Source organism: Dama dama, chromosome 33 (genome assembly GCF_033118175.1).
Source record: "Dama dama isolate Ldn47 chromosome 33, ASM3311817v1, whole genome shotgun sequence".
NCBI classification, from domain to species: Eukaryota; Metazoa; Chordata; class Mammalia; order Artiodactyla; family Cervidae; genus Dama; species Dama dama.
In genome coordinates this window covers 36,969,276-36,993,685 of record NC_083713.1, presented here as the reverse complement: position 1 = coordinate 36,993,685, position 24,410 = coordinate 36,969,276, and the positions used below count along the sequence as shown (strand labels likewise).

Genomic DNA, 24,410 nt, shown 5'->3' with positions numbered 1-24,410 from the left:
ATTACCATGTGACACCATAGAGGCCAAGAGGCAGCTGAAGAGGCAAAAGTTGCCTGGATGAACTTGACCCTGCTGATCTTCCCAGGAGGCCAGAAAATGGAGCATCACTGTGTACTAGAATATTTTTCACCAGAGGGGAACTCAAGCCTGGTTTTAGAAAAGCTGCAGCTGTACTGATGCTAACAGAGACCAGAGCTGGATTTGCAATTTCATACACAACACAGTCCCGTAGCATTTCCAAACACACTTCTTTGGTTGAAATACATTCCACAGAAAATACCCACAGTGAGTGAGGCAGCCCTCACCGTGAGAGCAGCACAGAGAACTATGAAGAACAGAGACTTAAGGATTCATTCATATAGGGTGAAAAACAAATCCTTAAACGGCTTAAGTTTCCTGAGCTCTGAAATTCACAAGTAGGCCTTAGAAAGTGATTTCTAAGTGGGGAAATGCCATCCCTTCATCTGGGAAATAGCCGTGAAAATGCTACCATAGACAGCAGCACATGGGTAATAAATGAGACAATGTGAGCAGAGCACCCAGCACAATCCCCGCCCAGTACATCTTAATTACAGTATCCACTCTGGCTGGCAGACAGGGGCCGCTGTCCTATCCCCAGCTCCCAAGCTAACTTGCTATGTGACCTTGAGCAAATGTATTTACCTCTTTCAGCCTCAGATCTCTCATCTGTGCCTCACACTGGTATTCTGAGTGTCTCTGGAGCAACAATAGGCTCTGCTCTTCTGAGACTCCTAGGGGAAGGAGAGGGCACGGGGACTGGGCCTGTAACCCAAGCAGCCGCCTGCCATTTGCTTATTTGCACCACCACACCTCTGTGTTTTATCTCACTTGCACCAAGGTTGCTGGGTCCTTAAAACCATCTGTAAGGTCCAAAGCCCCTTCCTGGGCAGTCCTGAGCTTTCGCGTGCTCAGCCATCCTTCTACTCCAACGCTCTTCCTCCCCATCATGCCCTGTCCAATCTGCTCATTCTCCAAGATGAGCAGGGTCTTTGATCCCCAGGGTCATGGAAAACCCATCTCCACCTCCTCAGAGTGCCTCCTGACTTTTGTTTATGCCTCTGTCATAGGCGTTCTGGGAGTCATTTATTGACATGGTTTATATCCTCCACCCCATCATAAGTGTTGGAAGGCAGACTCACTCCTATGACATCCATGAGTGTAAACAGTGAGTGCTTAATCAATGTTGATGGGAGAGATGGCTGGAGGGGATCAAACAGCAGATTTTAGAACCTCCAGGTAAATTTATACATCCTTGGACAAATTCAGGGAAAAAAAAATGTTTTAATTGATAATTAACTTTCCCTCAGAATAAATAGGTTAATACAGATCTTTTCTAAGCAAGTGAATGAATTAATAACAATAGAGCAAAGCCTCCAGCTTGCCTGCTATAGTCAGTGCAACCCTGAACAGGAAGATGCTTTCATATTGCTCTGATAATAACTTCAGGCATCTGAGGACACCAGCTGAATCCACACAGAGGGAGAGGCACCTCGCAGAGTGCTTACCAGGTCTTTCTTTCAAGTCAGAAAGGTTTGAATACAGACTCCTACTGGGTCCTTTTCTAACCTCTAGACTTCATTTTCTTACCTGTATCTGGCATATAATAATAACTACTGGAGGACTTCCCTGGTGGCTCAGTGGTAAGGAATCCACCTGCCAATGCAGGAGACACAGATTCAATCACTGGTCTGGGAAGATCCCACATGTCACGGAGCAACTAAGCTTGAGCACCACAACTATTGAGCTTGTGCTCTAGAAACTACAAGACTCAATTACCAAGCTGTTGGGCTGCAACTACCGAAGCCTGAGCACCTATAGAGCCCGTGCGCCGCAACAAGAGAAGTTACTGAAATGAGAAGCCCAAGCACTGCAACTAGAGACTAGACCCCGCTCGCTGCAACTGGAGAAAAAGCCTGTGCACAGCAACAAAGACACAGCACAGCCAAAAATAAATAAATAAATAAAATTTAAAAATAATAATTATTATTATCGGAAAGAATTACTTAAAGACTAATAAAATAAAGCATGTAATGCTCTGAGTCTGGTACATAGAGAGTGTTCAATAGATGCTAGTCATCATTTAGAAGCAATGACAAAACCAACATAAGTAATGGAAAATAGACAGCAACCTAATAGCCAAAAGTGTCATGCAATTTAGTGTTTATAGGAAAATAATGGAAAGGCAGAGAATTTCAATGGATAGGCAATGGCAACCCACTCCAGTACTCTTGCCTATCCCATGAATGGAGGCTGGTAGGCTGCAGTCCATGGGGTTGTGAAGGGTCAAACACAACTGAGCAACTTCACTTTCACTTTTCACTTTCATGCACTGGAGAAGGAAATGGCAACCCACTCCAGTGTTCTTGCCTGGAGAATCCCAGGGACAGCAGAGCTTGATGGGCTGCCGTCTGTGGGGTCGCACAGGGTTGGACACAACTGAAGCAACTTAGCAGCAGCAGCAGAGAATTTCAAACCACCAAGGATTATTCAAGCAAGTGACATCTTGAGACACATCAGTATCACGGGGTGGTGGTGGTCCCTAAAATTAATCCACAGTTTCCCTGAATTTGTCTAGGTCTTACCAGGCCCTGCAAAGACTCATGTGACCTGACCTTCCTCCCATACTCCCCTCTCTACTCAGATGCTCTGGAATCTGTGGCTCCTTGCAGGGCCTCTTTGGTACCATGCATGCTCCCTCTGTAGGGACTTTGCACCTGCTCTTCCTCTGCTTGGCTACTGCTCCCCCAACTCTCCATGTGGCAGGATCTCCCCCTCTTCCTTCACATCACTTCTCACAGGCATCTTATTAGAGAGATCTTCCCTGACCTCCCCCCACCATCACCATCGCATCTGCCCTCCTTTGATTGTCTTCACATTTCACTGCCTCATATGATGTAACCTTATTTGTTTACTTGGTTGTTTGTCTCCCCCACCTTGAGTGTAGGCTCCACGATACCAGAGACTCTGACTGCTCTATTCATTCTGCAAGCCCACCCCTAGAGCCCTGTCCAGCATAAAGACTTGAAGTTTGTACTCAGGTGAAGAGTGTGTAGGGTCAGGCCACCCAAGATGGCTGTTCTCTCGCTCTCTGTGCATCTCCTGCTGGACCAGAGCCTGCTCCACGTACACCCTACTCACCTGACTGACATTCCTACCTGCTTGCTCCAAGCCCCAGCTAGTGACTGTTCTTATCAAAGGGGCGGTGAGGGGCATGCCCCTCTGCTGGTTTCCATGGTAACTAATAAGCCAAGCTGCCACAGTTCCTCCTATAACTGGCAGTCTCCCCTTCCCCTCTGGGAGCAAAGCCTGCTGCCACATCCTGTCATGTCACCAGAGCACATGGTGAGATGTTGCTCCAGGACCTTGCTTCAGACATGTAGATCCCCCATCCATTAAACCACTGATGTCTCTGTTGCTGACACTGGGCTCTGTCCTTCTTCTTAAATGTGGGCAAGTGCAGGCCTTGTAGGCCTATGGGGTAGAGCCCAACAGAATAGTTGAATGGAAGAATGAATGATGGGCCAGGCCAAGTGACACCATGAGATGCTGCCATTGATTCTGTCATTCATTTTGAAAGTGTTCTCCCTGAGAACTGAGGAATTGTTTACAGCATGAGCATTTGGGTCAAGAGTCTTACCCTATTAACATAGAACCAGGAGGAACAATTTGTTTGGAAGTTGCACTAACGTTCGGGCTGAGACTGCTGATATCTACAACAAAGAACTTTACAGTTGGATTCACAGCTCCTGCCTAGGAAAAAAACAATCACGGAACTGGTATTAATTAAAAAATATATATATAATATCATTGCACAAGTTTAAAATTATACAAAAATGGCTAAATTATGACCCTAAAATTATAACCAGACACTCTTAAACAATTTAATATAGATAAAATAAACTTAAAGGAGAGTCATGACATGCAACCTTCTCACATTCAGGCAGAAATACATAAACGGCTCCCGTTTAAATAATGAATGTTCATAATTCATTTATGTACTTCATAATGTTCATATGTACTTCAAGCAAAAAAGGATAAACTTGTTAAAATCAATTATTTTAATCTGTAAATATATCCTGACCCCAGAAAACAAGAAGATTGATGGCTAACCACTAGCAAGAATACCTGGGTTCAGCCAAAGATACAATCCACTAGTAAAATTAACTCACCTGAGCCCAGAGCCAAAATGCTAATTAGGAAGCCAATATTTCCACTGCAAATTCAGGTTCACTACTTTGGAGCTTTACAGTCAATATTGTGACAGAAATCTATAAAATTATTTTATATATACACACAGATTTTTCAATTGACAAATTAGAAATAATACGATATTTTTAGTGAGAAGGTTCTATGGTGTTTTTTTTTTTTTGCCAGTTTACTCTTCAGAAAATAACATTCCACTGAAAATACATTTCCGTATTTAGTCTCTGATTTTTTTTCCTTTTAACTTCCTCTGTCTTCCTAAAATGGCAGCTCTTCATAAACCAAATTGAACAGTGAGTTGGTAAAAATAAAAATCCCTTTCCCCAAATTGCTCACAGCAAAAACACTTCACTATTAGATTTTCCTATAAAAAAAATAGTGTGGCCACTATTTTTATGACACTAGTGAAAAATCCTGGTCCTTCCCTAAATCTCCCTCTTCCTTGGCTTAATAAAGCTCTTCAGTTTTTATAAACATGCATCCTGGAGAGAGAAACAGTCTTGAAAACCAAGACATGACACTATTATTCCAAATGTGGGACGTGTGAAATTTACATCAATGCCAAATTTATCACAGAACTACTAAAACTAGTCATGTATCTGTTAGTTAGTAATACAACCTGATATATAAGCATGCTTTTCAACTTTATCTAGGGCACAATCCAACTTCTGCAAATGAGATGAGCTTCTGATTCAATTACAGCCTCTCTTTTCCTCCATTCAAATATTTTCATTCCCTCTGCTTCTTTCAAAAGCATTTTCCCCATCTTTTTCGGCTTGTCATTCCTCAAAGTTTTTGGAGAAATTACAAAACCTTAAATCACACTCTTTCCTGGGATAATAAAAATACTTTAAAATTGCCAGATGCTGTTGACTTCAGCAAGAGTAATCACAGCAAGCTGTTGAAGAGAGACTGACAATATTTTCATTAGCAGGGAAGGATTAAATGAAACCATTCTCTTCCCATCAAATCACGGAACCGCTATATGAACAGAGCACAGACCTTTGGATATGGAATCTTCACGGTCTTTGGGTATTGCAGTGACTCATCGGAGTAGAAGGAGTATTCAATCAGCGGGACTTCTGTGTCGTTAAATTGGGCATATGCTAAAAAAGTGCCGTTTGGAGACCACCACAGAGCGGAATAAGTACTGAAGACTTCCTCTGAAAAAAAGGCAGAAATTGTTCTGTTACAAGAAGTAACTGATAAATTGGCTTTGGCATTCAAAATATTGTTCTCATTAGCTTTAGTAATTACAGTAGAGTTCAACTAATGAACCACTTTGCATTTGCTGGGCTTCCAAAATCAGAGTAATACAAATGAATAAAAATAAAATCTTCAAGGATAGAGCTGGATTGTAAAAATAAGTAACCCGCTGGACCATTTTTGAATATTTTAGCACACAATATTTAATATAAACTCTACATTTTTTCTTTATCTTATAATCCTCTAAATTTATGCCACAAAACATACGAAAAGTAAATCTCACATAAGGGGCTGATTCTCCTTTCTAATTTTCAAACAGTCAACAGTTTGTACTGATTCTGCAGGGTACCGGTGGGTGGTGTGTGGCTCCAGGCTATCAAACCAACATGGTGCCCAGAGTTTACTCCTCTTGGCATGAAAGATGTGGGAAGGATGGATTTAGAATGGCAGGAAGCTCCATGAGACTCCTATCAAGGAGCCCCTCCTTTGCCTAGTCTAGAAACTGAGAACTCTCTTAGATTAACACCTTCCTCTAAGGGGTAAGAGACATGGGTTTGATTTCTAGGTCGGGAAGATCCCCTGGAGTTGGAAATGGCAACCCACTCCAGTATTCTTGCCTGGAGAATCCCATGGACTGAGGAGTCTGATGGGCTGCAGTCCATCGTGTTGCAGAGAGTTAGACACTACTGAAGTGACTTATCACACATGCACTGGTATATCAGCTGATGGGGGAAGAGGTCAAGGACAGAGGCAAATGAAAGGAAAGGTTTTGCTTTCCTGAACAATGTTGGACTCATCCTCAATCTCTAGCAAAGGTAGCTCTTTCCTGTGTTTATTATGGAGTCAATTCATGGGACTTCCAATCTCTGGCTCTTAAAATGCCAAAACCTCTTTCATCAACTGGGAAGAGAGGATTCAAGTGGATTTGATGGAACCTTCTAGTCCTTTATGCAGAGTTAATCTACACATTTCATATTCTGCTGTGAGTGTAAAGGTAAAAGCAAAAGCATAAAAACTTGAATCTTAGAATTAGGAAATCATTTTATCCCACTTTTCTGATTTTCACAGCCTCCTGACAAAAGTTTATTTTCCAGATGCTTATTTTCAATAACAGTGATAATCGCAGTAGTAGTTACAGGAATAATAATAATAATGATAAAATATAATCGTTATAAGGATGAGCAGCTGACATTTGAGGTCTTCTCTCCATGCACCAGACACTGATATCTGACATCTATTATTTCACTTAATCCTCATAATAATTCATTGTGCAGGTGAGCAAAGCAAAGTAGGCAGGCTTAAAGACAGTAAGTCATTTACTTGGGAGCACATGACCCATAGTTGCTAGAATCAAGAATAAATCCAGATTTTTCTCTTTGGAATTCAAGTTCCACTGTTCATTCCTGCTGATTTCAGCATGTCTAGTAACAGAAAACCTTCTGCTTGATCAGGCAGCTTGTTCCTCCTTTGACTCCTTTATACCTATATCACTGAGTCACACTTATGCAGCAATTTAGAATTTATAAAACACTTATCTAATTGAACCCTAGGTGACTCTATTCATAGACTATTTTACTGAGAGGACAGCTAAGGTTTAGAGAGAGTGAGTGAATTGCCAGAGACAAGAACACAGGCCTTGTGACTCCAAACTAAGGGGCTTTCCCACTAAAAACGTCTTAATATACCAAATCGATGTCTCATTCCCTGTGGCTTCTACTCATTGTTTCTAATCTCAGATCAAGATGGAATTACATAAAATGAATACATTGACAGCAAGGTAATGGTTTGTAAAGTCACTTTTAAGTACAGGTGGCAGGTAGAGTTAAATGCTTTGAATTAGTAGTTGTTTAGAATACTGAACTCCTCCTTTCTCTCTTTCATTCTTTATTTTTCTTTTCTATTATGGTTTATCACAGGATATTGAATATAATTTCCTATGCTATACACGAAGATATTGTTGTTTATCCATTCTGTATATAATAGTTTGTATCTGCTAAGCCCAAACTCCCAGTCCATTCCTCCCCGCCCCCACCCCAACTTTGGCAACCACAAGTCTATTCTCTATGTCTGTGAGTCTGTTTCTGTTTCATAGATAAGTTCATCTGAGTCATATTTAGATTCCACATGTAAGTGATATCATATGGTATTTATTGTCTCTTTCTGACTTAGGGGAATACCGAACACATTTTTCCATAACAATGATGTGTCAAAACCATTATTATAAAACTACTCTGATCAAACTCAAAGTTCTAAGAATACAGGGATCAAGGGTAGGGAGAAAGAAGAACAATGAAGGAAAGAAAAGATTTCCAGCCCTACCTGAACTGCTTGTGAGCACCCCCTAACACACCATCCTGCGATACCTCCCATCCCACCACAACTCCCATCATGCCACTCTGAGTTTCCTTAGGCACCACTGGGACCTAGTTTCCTCCCTCTAACTGGATATCTCATTTGCTCCATGACAATTACTTGCTGGGTTCTTTGTCTCTCTCTGGGAGCAGCAGTTGAGTAGCATTTGTGTCTGTTTCCCCAGCACCTGGCATAGCAACTTGTCAGTGGTTGGCACCCCACGTGAATCACACACCCCCTTGTCAACACTACTGCCTCAGGGGGTAAGGAGTGCTCTTCTTCCCAAATTATTTCCTTGCCTATCCCCTCTCATCTGTGCTCTCACCAAAATTTTCATTTTCATCTCTGGGTCAGGTAAATGATGTTCATACTCAAAAGTGACTGTTATGTAATTAACTTCATCCTAGAAGATAGACTATTAAAAAAGAAAGAGGTTGAAGTTGAAGTGTTAGTTACTCAGTCGTCTTTGACTCTTTGTGATCCCATGTACTATATAGCCCAACAGGCTCCTATGTCCACGTAATTGTGCAGGCAAGAATACTGGAGTGGGTAGCCATTCCCTTCTCCAGGGGAACTTCCCAATCCAGGGATTGAACCCAGGTCTCCCACATTGCAGGCAGATTCTTTATCATCTGAGCCACCAGGGAAGCCCTTTATTAACTAAAGTAAATAATAATCAACTAGAAAATCATGAAATAATGCAAAAACAGAGAAACTGAGAGAGAATGCTATTTGGGGACCCAGGGTGGGGAGGGGGCCCAAGTTCCAGATTATAGGCTCTTCTGTGAGTGTCCCTCCCCAAGGCAACACATGGCCCTGTTTAGATCTTGCAGCTTTGTTTGTTCTTTTACTAATGAACCTATGGATTCTCCAAATGCACTTTTTTGATCCCAACAAGTCTTCACGGTTGCAGTGGAGAGGGTGGCTCCAACAGGAGAGTGATCTGATATATGGAGAAACAGGTATGCTCTTTCTAAGTATGGAGTATTCGTAAATGTACAAAACCAATAGTAGGAATTTCCCTGTAGGGACTAAAGTCCCATTTTTTTTTTTTTTCCATTTATTTTTATTAGTTTGAGGCCAATTACTTTACAATATTGTAGTGGTTTTTGCCATACATTGACATGAATCAGCCATGGATTTACATGTATTCCCCATCCCGATCCCCCCTCCCACCTCCCTCTCCGCCCGATCCCTTTGGGTCTTCCCAGTAAAGTCCCATTTTTAAAGACAAGCCCACATTGGAACTGTGAAGCCGTTCTTCTGCTTGTGAATGGCTTAGTCACGAACAGGGCAAAACAAGTTTCTTCCAGCTATTATCTACCTTAGAAAGAATCTTAGTGTTGGGATGTTTTCATCTTAGAGATACCCAGCTGTTCCAAGGAAGGGTGGGTCAGAGCTTTGGGAAGAGAATTTCTTTATCCAGCTCACACTGGGGATCCTGAGGTTGTGCTGTGCTGTCCAACGAGTGTTAAAGATGCTTTTTAATATCTAAGTGACAAGTGTTAGTAAATTTTATTGTAAGTTTTAATCTAACACTTGTTTCTGGTTCATGGGAATTTATTTTTCTTTTAAAGTGTTTTCTGTTGTTCTTACAAAGTTATCCATTTGATTGAACTCAACCTGAACTGGTAAGAACCAAAATTGAGCCATGAATAAAAACTAACTTTTTTTAAGTAGAGAAGAAATAGCAGGTTAAAAAAAAGGATGAGTCTTTAATAAACATCATACAATCTTGTAAAGGGTTTGGAATAGCCTCAAAATGCCTTTTTACCTTGGCAACTAGAGACACAAATACTGTTTTCCTAATATTTTATAAAACTCTTTACCCTAAAAGAAAGAATCATTCTTTTTAACTTTTTCAGTTCTGTTATTTGAACCCATTTTCCCCCTAAGTCTAATTATTTTTTTTCTTCTTTAAAAACAGGAAATGATAATTTGTCTGTGTTCAAATGAACCCAAATCCTCTATAAAAGAGGCACGTTTTTTCCCTGGGCTCCATAACCTCCAGACAATGTTTTGTCATCTTTTGGAATGTTGCTGGAGTTTTTAGTTTTCCTTAGTAACTTCTGGGCTAGGTAGGCTTGGTTTGAGAAACATCTGATGTTAATCTGGAGACTTCTATGCCCCAGTAAAGCAGAAACGCTACCTACACAGACAAGCCAATTATAGCAGCAGAGCAAAGACAATGGGAGCATTGAAGTGACAGTGAGGATGTAGCAGTAACATTCACTGTGAAGAAATTCTTAGTCTGTGAGATAGATACCTGGTGCATGAGTGCTAAAGGATATTTGATGACTTTTTTAAAATATAACTTATTTTGAATGCCATTGAATTTCCCTGTTTTCAAAGACAAGTTTAACTGTTTTTAAATATGAACAGATTTTCTGATTTGAAAAAGTTTTAACGTCTTTACCTTCATAAACCCAGTCAGTTATTCCATTATAGATTACATCTTTTTGCCCAGTTTGTGTGATCCTCTGACTTGGAGAATTTGGTTCATTTTTCACATAAATATCATTGTTCCAAACGTATGCCTAGAAAGATTGGAAAAAAAGATGGATATACAACATGTTATATTTTATCCTAGAGTTTAAAAAATTTATCTACTATTTTATCCTCAAATAATATTGGTATGCAAGTGGAATGACTACCTTAGATTATTCCGTTTGAGCAGGAGGAAGAGTCATTTACGTTCTTAAATGTATAAGTATACATGCTATAATACCCAAATAATCCTAAACACACTCTTTATCTACCAAAAAGAAGCAGCCCACAACCACTGCTATTGAATAGTAAAGTGTATGCAAATCCCAGAAGACTGTCCAATTCTATAGAATGATGTGTGCTTTGCATTTCTCTTGGCAGGGGGTGTTGGGGGGGGTGGCTGGAGGGGTGGGGTGGGGGGGTGGGGTAGGGTGGGGGAGCTGAGTAGAGAGAAGGCAGCTGCAAGCCCAGAGTCAACTACAGATAAACAGTCTGTCTTCCTGTTTAGATTCTTCAGGACTTCTGACATTCTCCAAAGACTATAGAACATGAAGGTGTATCTATAGTGACATAGAAAAAGTCAAAGAACTAACAGAAAGTGGGAAAGTTTAAAAAAAAATTAACAAAATAGAACAAAAAGCAAAATACAACAGGGTTAGAATTTGAGTTTAATGAACATATTTGCCAGTAAATAAACAATTTCCTAACAGTAGTTCAGAAATTTTCAGGAATTGTATTAATATTTACCCTGTTAGACTAATAAAATATTATTTTAGGCAATAATACTCTATGTGATAGTGACTACAGCCTTCCTCAGAATCTGCTTTGTATCAGGGTTAGGAGCCTCTGCAAATGAAAGATTTGAGCCATTATTTTCCTGTTAAGAAGAGAGACTTACTAACCAATTTATGACCCACTGGTGACCATGTGATCCACTGTGTGTTGTTTGGGATTCTCTCTTCTGTAATTAACTGCCTGGAAAAATATAAAAAGAAACATTTCCAAGTGGGTAAATCACAGTAGAATTTCTTTTCTTTTTGATTATTACACTAGAGAAGCATAATTGATTTTGAGAGGAAGTCACTGACCTTTTATTTAAGTCATAAATGTCATAGGAAGCTGTGTAGGAATGCCTCCATTGCTACAAAAGAAAATAGACATTTCAGGCTTCTGTGATTCTTGATAGCTTGACCACTTGCTATAGAAGCCCAGGTGAGAGATAAAGCCATATAACATTGTATAATTCTCACATTTTATATCTTACAGTTCCCTATGTAGAGTCTTAAAATTTTGGAATTAGAAAGTATCTCAGAAATTATCTAGTGCAAACTCCTCTGGATTTCATTTATCATTTATCTCTGACCTTACTTCTGCAAAGGACCACAGTGGGCTGGCATGCCACTTTCTGTGCAAACATAATTCCTAGAACTTAGCACAGTAATGCAAAGTTCATCTGTTTATGAAAATGCAAATGTTCACTTTTCAGCCACTTTAGTGGCAAAATATCTTAAAGATCTCTAATTCTATTGGTGGTAGTGATGAGGAGAGGTGTTTACTCTCCTACATTGATTATGAAAATATAAAGTGCTATAGTTTTCTTGAAGGCCACTTGGCAATGTGTATTAAAATTGAAACACATACACACACACGCACACACAAACACACGTGTGTGTGTATATGTATATATATACACATGCACACTGGAGAAGGGAAAAGCAACCCACTATAGTATTCTGGCCTGGAGAGTTCCCTGGACTGTATAGTCCACGGGGTCACATAGAGTCAGACAGGATTAAGCAACTTTCACTTTCACTTTCATACACACACCATCAATATTTTAAAAACTATCTCAAGAAGCTAAAAAATGAAAAGAAAACTAAATTCAAAGAAATTAGAAGAAAAGAAATAATAAAGGCAAAATGTTAGTTGCTCAGTCATGTCCAACTCTTTGTGACCCCATGAACTGTAGTCTGCCAGGCTCCTCTGTCCATGGGATTTTCCAGGCAAGAATACTGGAGTGGGTTGCCATTTCCTTCTCCAGGGGATCTGCTTGACCCAGGGATTGAACCCACGTCTCCCGCATTGCACGCAGACTCTACTGTCTGAGCTACCAGGGAAGCCTAAATAAAGGTAAAAGCAGTAATTGAATAGAAGAAAATACAGTAGAGAAAAACCAAAAAAACCTGAAAACTGGTTCTTTAAAGACCCTAGTAAAATTACCAACAGAGTAAGAAAAAAGTATGAATGAATATATCAGAAATAAAAAATGGGATGCCACAACAAGCTCTGTGTATGTGCTCAGTCACTCCATTTTATCTGACTCTTTGCAGCCCCACGGACTGTAGCCTGCCCTGTTCCTCTGTCCATGGGATTTTTCCAGGCAAGAATACTGAAGTGGGTTGCCATTTCCTTCTCCAGGGGATCTTCCTGACCGGGGGATGGAATTTGTATTTCCTGCATTGACAGGCAGATTCTTTACCACTAGGGCCACCTGGGAAGACCCACAACAGGCTCCACAGACAGTTGGATTATGTTAAATGTGTTTTAGCCATACACTTTTTAAAAGAGCTTTTTGATATGCCATTTTAAAAGTCTTTATTGAATTTGTTACAACACTATTTTTAATGTGTTGGTTTTAGGTTGTGAAACATGTGGGAATCCTAGCTCCCTGGCTAGGGATTGGACACCTCACTGCCCCAAACTGGAAGGTGAAGTCCCAACCACTATACGTTTACCTCTAGGAGTATGGTAGGGAAGACAGACATATAGACAACTAATTAAAAAAAAAAAATCTTAAGATATTTTTCTTTGCTTAAGAGAAAAGAAAAAAAAGATATTTTTTCCTTGTATACATGGTAGGGAAGTTCCTACCTATACATTTTAAAAGTAGGATAAAAGGACAAATTCCTTGAAAAATGAGTTATCAAAAGTAAGATGAAATTGTGAATCTGAGTAGTTTTACATCTAATAAACATCTGAATCTATAAATAACCTCTGTACAAAGAAAACTCCCAGTTCAAATAATTTTGCCAGCAAACTCCTTGTTATTTATCTGAATGAGCTGAAAACTTATACCTACATTAAAACCTACACACAAATTTTTACAGCAACTTTATTCATGTTTGCCAAAACTTGGACATAACCAGCCATGCAGAAGATGGAATATTATTCAGAACAAAAAGGAATGAGCCAGAAGACATTAAAAGAGATGAAGGAAACTTAAAAGCATATTGCGAAGTGAGAGAAGCTAATCTGAAAATGCTACATAGTGTATGGTTTCAACCAGGTGGCATTCCGGAAAAGACCAAATGACAGAGAGTAAAGATCAGTGGTTCCTAGAGGTTCACGTGAAGGGAGGGAGAAACTGGCAGAGCATAGAAGATTTTTAGGAAAAATGAAAACATGCCCAACACAGAGAGTAAACCCTAATGTAAACTATGGACTTTAATACATACAGACAAGTATTCATGTTTGCCAAAGCATGAATAAATCTGCCGTAAAAATTTTGTGTGTAAGTTTTTTTGCATAGGTATAAGTTTTTAGCTCATTTGGATAAATAGCAAGGAATTTGCTGGTAAAATTATTTGAGCTGAGAGTTTTCTTTGTACAGAAGTTATTTATGGATTAGTATAGTATGATACTATTAACGTAATGACAGATAAAAATCATTATACATTATACATTTGTCAAAACTCATAAAATGTACAACACAGAGTAAACCCTAATGCAAATGATGGACTCTAATTAAAAATAATGTGTCAGTATTGGCTCATCAATTGTAACAAATGTACTACTACACTTATGCAAAATGTTAATAATAGCAAAAATAACAGGGATGGAGTGAGGTGGAGGGGTGGTAATGAAGTATATGGAAACTCCCTGCACTTTCCACTCATTTTCCATAAACCTAAAGCTGCTCTAAAAAATAAAGTCTATTAATTCAAAAAATAAATGAATTAGAGCCATAACAGATGACTTGGAAGAATATCCACATGGTATCTCTGAGTGAGAAATGCAATTTACAGAAAAGTATGGAAAATAGGATTCCATTTTTATAAAATAAGCAATAACTAAAAAGAATCTCTATCTTCATAGAATTAAGTGAATAAACAAATATAAAATATAGAGGGATATACAATAGATTCTCAACATGGGATACCTGGGAAAAAGGCAGCGAGATGAAGAGCTGTTGTCTAGTCACTAAGTCATGCTGACTCTTTGCGACCCCATGGACTGTAGCCCACGAGGCTCCTCTGTCCATGGGGATTCTCCAGGCAAGAATACTGGAGTGGGTTGCCATTTCCTTCTCCAGGGGATCTTCCCGAGCCAGGGATCAAATCCATGACTCCTGCAATGGCAGGCTGATTCTTTACCACTGAGCCTGGGAAGCCCATGAGGAATAGAGGGCCAAGCAAAAAAATGGAAAAACAGTGAGACTGAAGGTTTTTAAAAAATATGATCACATATTTGCATTTATGAAAAATTAATGTTTATATGAGGAGGCAGATATAAATTAAAAATATTTTTTAAAAAATTACTTGCCCGTATATCTGTTTTTCCTACCATATTCCCAGAGGTAAGAAATTGTGTCTTATTCAGCTTTAAACACCTGGAGTCTGTCCTAGCACAAGCCACATAGGAATATTCAAGAAATAAACCAAACTAAAATAATTAAATATTACCTATGAGGCTGAAATAATGAAGTGGGTAGCCCAAGGACCCCGAGCTGTATTGGCAGAACCGAGACAAAAGTCAGGCTCCTAATCTTGAATAATGTTGCCCACTCATTTATCACCGTCCCATCCTCTCATGTCAACAAATATTTACTAAGTCTCCTCTTTTTGCAAGTCATACATTTCTTTTTGAATCCTGGATTATTTTGACACACTCCATGCTTGTTTCTGGGAAACCTCAGACTATAATGCTCATTAGAGCCAAAAGTTGTGGTACAGGCTAAAAATATTAAGAGATTTAAGAAGTTTTGAGATCATTTCAGGATGACAGATCTATCAGGGGCTGTAAAGGGAAATCCAAGATGTTTGTATATTCACTTCATCTTTTGAAACAGACTCATAGTCTATTTAGGCTATAAACATTGGCACCTATCCTCTTGATTAGGCATTACTGGATAAGACAGGCTCCCTCTTTTTAAGGAGCTCATCATTGAATGGGGGATATGGAGACATAAACTACTGGAAAAGAATCACAGAGCATGCAATGGAGATGGGTGGGGAAAGGCAGGAATCAAATTAGGAATTGAGGAGGCCGAGAGGCTTATAGAAAAGGTGATTATTGGTCTCAGAGGGCTGTCACACAGAGAAGGGCAAAAAAAGCATCATGGCAGAGAGAGGTTCAAGCACAAAGGTAGAAATGATCATGTATAAGAATACAAGTTTTGGAGTCTTCTAACCTGGACTCAAGTGTTCCTATAGACTGAATCTTTGTATCTCCTCCTTTCCCCAACTCATATGTTGAAACTTTAACTCCTAATGTGATAGTATTCTGGAGGTGGGGCCACTCTGGAGTGACTAGCTTGTGAGTGGGGGAAGCCCTCATGAGTGGGATTCATTTCCTCATATATTAGTTTCCTTGCCCCTTCCACCATGTGAGGACACTTGGAGAAGATGGCCAACTATGACCTAGGAAGCAGGACCTTGCCAGACACCGAATCTGGTGCCACCTTGATTCTGGACTTCTCAGCCTCCAAAACTCTGAGGAACAAACTTCTGTTATTAAGTCACCCAGTCTGTGGTGTTATAGTGACCCAAATGGATGAAGACAAGTCTCTAACATGTAATATCAGACAGGCTCCTTTTTAAGCTCCAGTTTTCTCTTTAGGAAGATGAGGATAGTGACAAACAATCTCGGGAACATGAGAATGCATGTGAAGTACTTAGCAGGGCTCCTGTGAACACGTCACAGATGATGCAACTCTTATTGTCTGTACAGCATTAGGCAAAGAGGGGAGATGCTATGAGAACTTCTGTACTAGACTGCATGGTACTTATTTATTTACATTCTCACTCACTTATCTTTTTATAGCCACAACTTGAAAGTAAGAATTGATCTTTCTGAATGTGCTGGCTCAGTCATGGAGAAGCCACACAGCAGGGTCTAAAGAACACTGGAAATAGACTTCCTGAGAAATGGAATAAAACTAGACTTTTCTTTGTTCTGGATATGTTTCTTGAATATTGGAGTGGGTAGCTGATCCCTTGTATACGGGAGTGGGTAGCCAATCCCTTCCCCATCAGATCTTCCCGACCCAGGAATGAAACTGGGGTCTCCTGCATTACAGGCGGGCTCTTTACCAGCTGAGCTATCAGGAAAGCCTGTATCACTTGGGAGTCCTTAAGATTACCCATGGCTATGCTGAGTCAGATGACGTGGGGTAGGCTGTAGGTATCTGCATTTTGAAAAAACCTCCCCAGGTGATCCACTGTAAGCACAGGCCTAGCGTGGTGAATGCGGGGATCGGGAGAGGGGGTGGTGAGTTCATAAGGGCAGACTGAGGTCCAATCACTCAGGGTTCTCAGGTTGCCTTGGTTAGAGTTTGGGTTTTATTCTGAAAGTGATGAGAAGCTACTGATCATAAGAGTTTAGGCATAGGCACAACATAATCTAACTTAGGTTTTCAAAGGAGCATGGATACTCTTGGGAAACATGGATGGCAGGATGAAGGGGACAGAATGAAAACAGCAAAAGAAGATAAATGCACATGAAAACTTCAGTGACATAACAAATACAAATTACCAATGATGGTTGTCCAGCAAGGTCTAACCATGAAATATATCTGTTAGTACATATCACATGGCACTTGTTGAACTTGGCAAAAGAATAAATTGAGCTGGTATTTACCTTGCTGTTTCTATCTTAACGTCACAGTCATTATATGTTTGACTTTAACATGGGAAATTGTTAACCAGCGAATCTCAACCCTGGTTGCTCGTTAAAATACTCTACATATTAAAAAAAAAAAAAAAACACAAAAAACTGATGCCAGCTTCACCCCCAGAGACTTCACTTTATTGACCTGGGGATTGGACCTGGACACTTGGGAGTTTTTAAAAGCTTCTAATGTGATTTTAATCTGTAGATGGCAATAAGAACCACTGAATTAAACAAATACTAATTCATTAATTGGGAACAGATGTGTTAAAGTTGGCATCAACTTCTGATTCGTTCCTGGTGGACTGGTTTAGCAGGACCTAGTCAGCGAGTCTTCATGTCCACGTAATGGAGCCCAGCACAATGAACCAGGGTAAATATTATGATTGGGAGTCACCATCCTCAAATGGGAATGGAGTATGGGATGGTTTGCATGACCTGAGTACACCAATGATGGTGTGAGATAAGACCACTCAGTATTTACTCTTTATTCTAGAAAAGAAAGGCAGAGGTCAGGATCTCCAGCTTTGTGTTTTGTTTTCAAGCAGAATCTCTCTACAGGTTTCTAATCTTTCTTGTATGTTTCAAAACTTCTCATACTCAACAGCCATTGTCAAATCCATGAATAATCAAAAAGCTGCAGTTACAGTCACTGGTGATTGACAGCCACCCTAAACATGAAAGTGTTAGTTGCTCAGCTGTGTCTGACTCTTTGTGACCCCGTGGACTGTAGCCCAACAGGCTCCTCTGTCCAAGGGATTCTCCAGGCAAGAATCCCAGAGTGAGTAGCCATTCTGTTCTCCAGGGGATCTTCCTGACCCAGAGACTGAACCTGGGTCTCCTACATTGCAGGCAGATTCTTTACCATCTGAGCAATAACTTAGTGACTGAGCAACAACAACAACAACTAAACATGAAAACGAGGTGTGATTAGGCTGAAACCTCTCCTGAAGGTGTGGGAATCTGATGCTGGGCTGGGCGACTGCAGGAAGCTCAGTGTTCCCCACAGGGCGCTGGTGACTGCTGCCGAGCCTGCCCCTTAGGAACGGTTTGTATATGGTGGGACCTGAGGGCTGAGAGGTGGTCTGAGTCACTTCACAGAATCTCTTCTGGAATGAGACATCTAATTGTTTTTAAAGCAAATAATTGAGAGTCTTACTATTTGTCAGACAAAGGAAATAAAACAGTCTATTACTAGATATTACAAGTCAGACATGTAAACTTACTCTTATAATTTAAGAGTTCTATTTTATTAACTTATAATTTTAGTCTACATCTATAATATTACTTAAACTTTTTAGTATTTGAAAACTCTAAAATGAATTTATTTTAAAACACTCATTAGATTTATCTTTTATGAAGGAGAATGACCGTTTCTTCTTTTGATACTGAATTAATGAGTTTTTAGAGCCTATTGCTTGACTTAGGTAATAACCTTAAATATTCATAGACCTGAGATCAGTTATAAAATAACATGCTCATAGGATTCTTTAAATGTCACAGTAAAAAAGCATTTCTTTTACCTTCACATAGTTGTATTCGAAGAGAATATATTGTCTATCTGGAGAAACCGAATAATCATTTATAGAATGTCCAAATTCATCCTGTCAATCAAGTAGAAATAAAAACAGTTGAATGATTCCATTTAACTGCTATTGTTGAGTACCTACTATTGTTGGGTATGGTTCTAGACTTGTGTCTCCTACCTTGGGAGGTTCCAGTCTAGAAGAGGGGGCACATTCCCCTACACAGATGACCATGAGGCAAGGTGGGTGGTGATCAAGGTTAGAGAGTCAGGAAGGGAAAGGTTAATTTTAAGCAAGGAAAGATGGATATGAGGGTGGGGATCAGGAACAGATAGAGAACTTTCTCAGGAGGGGAAATGGCAAGAGTATAAACCCAGATGTGGAAAGGGCATGCATATTTAGAGACTGCCTAAGTGTAATCTGAATACAGTATAGGGTGTGTCAGACAAAGAGAGGACATACAATTAGAAAAATAGATCGTGTCTAAATATAAGAAATGGAGCTATGAACTACTTTTTGCACATGGATGTGACAGAATCTTATGTGCCTTGCCCAAAGATGCTCTGGCAACCCAGTGGCTAAGATGAGATGAGAGAGGAGGGGTTGCATTAGCCTTAGACTTGGGCAATGTTGTGTTCTGATTTACAAAATGGAGAGAGGGATACACATTATAATATAGTACTTACTGTCACAAAGTCAATCAAGGCTTTCAACCAGGGCTATACAGTGGAAATGGAAACCTGAGAGACACTTGACATCACAGGAGAGAACTGATAGGGTTTACTGAGTAGCTCAGTAAGGGGGATAACAGAGGCATCAAGGAGGATTCTGAGATTACTAGCTTAAGTGACGTGGAGGAGGGCACTATTTACTAAGACGGGGAAGAGGAATAGGATGCCTTCCCTTTGCTAGAAGAGGGAAGTGGGAATAACTAGCTTAGCTCAGGATACTGAGTTTAAAATGCCTGCAGACCATCCATGTGCAGGAGCCAGCAAGCTATTGGAAACAGAGGTCTAGATCTTGGGAGGAGGTTAGTGTTACAAGCATGTATCTGAGAAGCACTGATGCTGTGGAAATGCATGGAATATGCTGAAGGGGAGCACGCAAGGTGAGGAGGGAGGCTCGCAGTGAAGACAGGGCCCTGAGGAGCACTTACACGTAAGAGAATGGGCAGAGGAGGAGGAATCGTCAAAGGAGACTAAAAAGTAACCAAGGCAGGGAGCATTCCAAGAAGAGAAAGATCCACCGCACCATATGCTGCAGAAAGAGTCCAACAGGATGAGAAACGATAGTACTCATGATTTGAAAGGTTATGAAAAAAATCCCCAGAATTCCCTTAAAGCATGAATTAATTATGTGATTAAACATACAAATGTACTGTTCTCCAAGAAAATGGAGCTGTTTCCATATTCAGCATTGAATAGCAAGATATTATTTTCTTGTTTGTAGAGATATTCATGATCTAAAGAGAGAAAACGACCAGATCAATACTTCAAGTTGCTATTAAACATCTTCATAAACTAAAAATTCATGCAATAAAAATGTAAGATTTAAATTCACACAAGTCTAAGTTGGAAAAACATGAACTGATGATTATGACACTAGTATGCCTTCATTTTCCCACCATTATTATAAAGGGTTCAATTCACTTTTAATTTTTTATAGTACATGTCAAATAAATACTAAGGTTTCTTTCTGTCTTATCTCCTTTTGCACCCGTAAATAGCAAACAATACTTTCCCATACGGTTTTAAAAAATAAGAATATATTCTCATTGCCATAAAGGTGCCCCAAAACCTAACTGAAATTAAGTGTAAAATGAAAATAAGCATAAAAATCAGCCCCTCTCTCCACCAAAAAGCCTTACCTGAAACCCATCTCAAGTTGTAGAACTTCATTCTAAAAGTATTTTTTAAATAATCAGCTAGAGTGTAGGTTCTGCGACTATCAGTTGAAGCATCATCTATTGGTTGGGAGAAAAAAAGTCAAATATTCAGTATGAAGGGATAACTTGTTTTGAATAAAAGTTTTCAAAATGGATTTCTACAGTATACACTGATCACAAAATACAGAAATACATTCACAAAATGCAAAAGACACTCTGAAAGATTTTGGATTGAGTAGATGGGTAAACACGCATTTAGCTGTTCAAGTGAATGTGAGCATGTGTTTTACAGTGCTATATTAATGAGCTTCATTTCAAAGGTCTAGATCAGCAATGCTCAAGGGAAATATAGTATGAGTACATTTTCTAGTAACCATATTTTAAATTTTTTAAGGTAAAATTAATCTTAATAGCATATTTTATTTAGCCAACATATCAAATATGTTACCATTTCAATGTGTTATCAACATTTAAACGTTACTAATGAGATCTTTGAGGGCTTCCCATGTGGCTCAGTGGTAAAGAATCTGCCTGCCAATGCAGGAGACACAGGAGACTTGGGTTCGATCCCTGGGTCTGGAAGATCCCCTGGAGGAAGAAATAGCAACTGACTCCAGTATTCTTGCCGGGGAAATCTCATGGACAGAGAAGCTTGGTGGGCTACAGTCCATGGGGTCACAAAAGAGTTGGACATGCTTATCAACTAAACAACAACAACGAGATTTTTCACATTATTTCTTTCTGTATTAAGTCTTTAAATTCTGATATGCAGTTGATGTACCAAGTTGAGTATATCTTGACTTGATAGGCACCTTTTCAGTCACATAGCCATGCAATGTGTGACACAAAGCTAGATCATCCTTCTGTGAGGCCCTAAGGTTCACTGCTAAGTCCTCTTGCTCCACACAAACCTTTAAGATATGCTAATCACCCAGTTCAGAGATCTTTGTTTCTATCATCACTTTTCCTTGACCTTGATTAAAATTTACATGGAACCTTTCTCTTGGATTCTGTGACACCTCAGTCCTTCTCTTAACTCTCTGACCATTAGTTTTCCATCTCCTACTTTGACTGTCTTTTTCTCCATTGACTTGCAAGGCAGAAATGCTTTGGAATTAGTCTTCAACTTTCTGCTCATCTCTCTCTACAGTCTTCCTTGCAGGGAACTCCAGAGAATTCGGCTTCAGGAATACTTTCCACTTAGATAAATGACAAAATCTGCACTCATTACCTTAGCCTACTACACCCACACTCACATTTCCAGTGCGGTGTTCAGCCTTCTTACTTGACTTGTCCCACTGTAACCCTATCATATCTTGTCTAGAATAATTGTCCACCTTCCAAAACTAGATTGCCATAGGAAATTGTGTGATTTTATACTCTGTTACTGAAGACCCAAATTCAAGATCTGAAGATCATTTTGATGTCTCCCTCTTTTTTACCATCACCTACAAACAATCTACCCTACTGACTCTTCCTCTGAAATCTTTTCTCCAGGTATCCTGCCATCAGGTTCTTCCACTCCAGTTCCTGCACTGCACCATCACTGGAATGATCTTTCTAAAGTTCCACTATCATCTGGTGAGCTCTTCCTCAAAAGCTTTCACTGAGTCTTCACTGTCTACAGGAAGATTCAGACTCCTTCACCTGGCACTTGCAGCCTCCACAATCTGACATGAGGCTCTAGGCTTATTTCTGCTCTCTTCCTGCAAGAACCTTCTGATCCAGTCACACTAATCTTGCTGAAGGCAGTGGATCCTCTTAGGCTTACTTACCTCTATTCCTTGCCCTAAGCTACTTCCTGGAATGTCCTCGACTGTTTCCCCACCTGTCACAATCCTCCAGCCTCCATTTCCTTCCTCTATCATTCAATTCTGCCTTTGACTTTTGCCCCTACACTACTCATTGGGCTCCTATCACTTAATACCTCGTGTTGATAACTCTTTTTCCATGCCTTACCTGTGTGACCTACTCAAGTAGGCCATGTATTCTTTGAAGACAAGGCTTTGTATTTTTGTTGATTGGTTTTGGGGGGTTTGTTTTTCATCAACCTTAGCAATTAGAACTGGAGAAGGCAATGGCACCCCACTCCAGTACTCTTGCCTGGCAAATCCCATGGACAGAGGAGCCTGGTAGGCTGCAGTCCATGGGGTCGCTACGAGTCGAACGTGACTGAGCGACTTTACTTTCACTTTTCACTTTCACACATTGGAGAAGGAAATGGCAACCCACTCCAGTGTTCTTGCCTGGAGAATCCCAGGGACGGGGGAGCCTGGTGGGCTGCCGTCTATGGGGTCGCACAGGGTCGGACACGACTGAAGTGACTTAGCAGCAGCAGCATCTAGCACAGAGGTATGCCTTAATGTGCTGTGCTGTGCTTAGTCGCTCAGTCATGTCTGACTCTTTATGACCCCATGGACTGTAGCCCGCCAGGCTCCTCTGTCCATAGGGATTCTCCAGGCAAGAATACTGGAGTGGGTTGCTATGCCCTCCTTCAGGGGATCTTCCCAATCCAGGGATCAAACCCAGGTCTCAAACCCAGGTATCTGCATTACAAGGGGGTTCTTTACCATTTGAGCCACCAGGGAAGCCCATGCCTTAATAGAGACATGTAAAAAAAGTTTTCATTGGTTGGTGTTGGGTGTCATCTTTTAAGCACAGTTAAGCCAATGTGATTCCTCTTCCTCAGTCCCAGAGCATCTGCTGATTACAAATACCCTAAAGTCTTTTTCCAAACTCTCTATATTTTTCACATACATATAAACAAACACTCACAAAATCAGCCACTACCATAATATTCCTATAACTGCAGTTCTTTGAGAGGGATTTCAAAGCCAGCAGCATCTTCTCTTGTTAATTTTTTACAGCCCATGGAAAGGTAGTTCTCTTACAGGAAATGTCCCTTCAAAAAATGTTTTTAAGATTTTATTTCTTTGGATTTGATCTCATAACATAATCTTGTTTCTGCCTATAAAACCTTCAGTTTTGGCAGATAAACTTGCTACACTTCATTTTATTATTTTATTGATTTTACTTAAGCCTAGTTTGTTAAGTAAAAGATTTTTTTTTTTAACTGTTGTTTTTTTCAATTCAATCATGCACTTCTCCTCTGAAGGTTAGTAAAACATTTGTATTTGTTAGCAAAAATACAAGTGGGTGAAGCTGGTCCTTGAACCTAACTTTTAAACAAGAAATAAAGCCTTGTTCTACAGAAAATAGTATTTGTAACTCATATTGGACTACAAAACTACAAATGTGGATTTGTTCACTAAACACCCTCATTGTCTATATTCATCCAGTCATCCTATTATATATCAAATCATTATAAAGTGAGTATTATTGCAGAGAATAAATACCCTGCTATCAAGAGCTATTAGTCTAAAATGGACAGATGTAAAACATATCCTCAAATTAGTACAAATCAAAGTATCAGTGGTTATAGATGTGCACATTCCAAATATTATCTGCTGATGAATATGTTTAGACAGATCTAGAGAAATAGGTCGATTTATACACCAACCACACATATACATGCAACCGAATAAGTGTTTGTGTCCTCTCAAAATTCACATGCTGAAATCCTAACCGCCATGCGATGGTATTGGAAGGGGAAGCCCTTGGAAGGTGATTAGGTCATGAGGTGGAGCCCTCATGAATTGGACTGCTGCTGCCGCTGCTAAGTCACTTCAGTCGTGTCCGACTCTGTGTGATCCCATAGACGGCAGCCCACCAGGCTCTGCCATCCCTGGGATTCTTCAGGCAAGAACACTGGAGTGGGTTGCCATTTCCTTCTCCAATGCCTGAAAGTGAAAAGTGAAAGTGAAGTCGCTCAGTCGTGTTCG

At 39.9% G+C, this 24,410-nt stretch overlaps 1 protein-coding gene across 2 annotated transcripts in view; it reads right to left on the bottom strand.

Annotated features, from left to right (window-relative positions):
• Window positions 1-24,410, bottom strand: part of DPP4 (dipeptidyl peptidase 4) — an 82,150-nt gene that overhangs the window by 39,551 nt on the left and 18,189 nt on the right. For both annotated transcript variants that reach the window (XM_061135556.1, XM_061135557.1), the window contains exons 3-10: window positions 20,551-20,646; window positions 20,054-20,145; window positions 18,681-18,761; window positions 11,358-11,410; window positions 11,172-11,244; window positions 10,199-10,319; window positions 5,227-5,387; window positions 3,659-3,771 (exon numbers count right to left, since the gene is read on the bottom strand). In XM_061135556.1, the coding sequence (XP_060991539.1) occupies window positions 3,659-3,771; window positions 5,227-5,387; window positions 10,199-10,319; window positions 11,172-11,244; window positions 11,358-11,410; window positions 18,681-18,761; window positions 20,054-20,145; window positions 20,551-20,646 (790 nt within the window). The remainder of the gene's footprint in view (window positions 1-3,658; window positions 3,772-5,226; window positions 5,388-10,198; window positions 10,320-11,171; window positions 11,245-11,357; window positions 11,411-18,680; window positions 18,762-20,053; window positions 20,146-20,550; window positions 20,647-24,410) is intronic.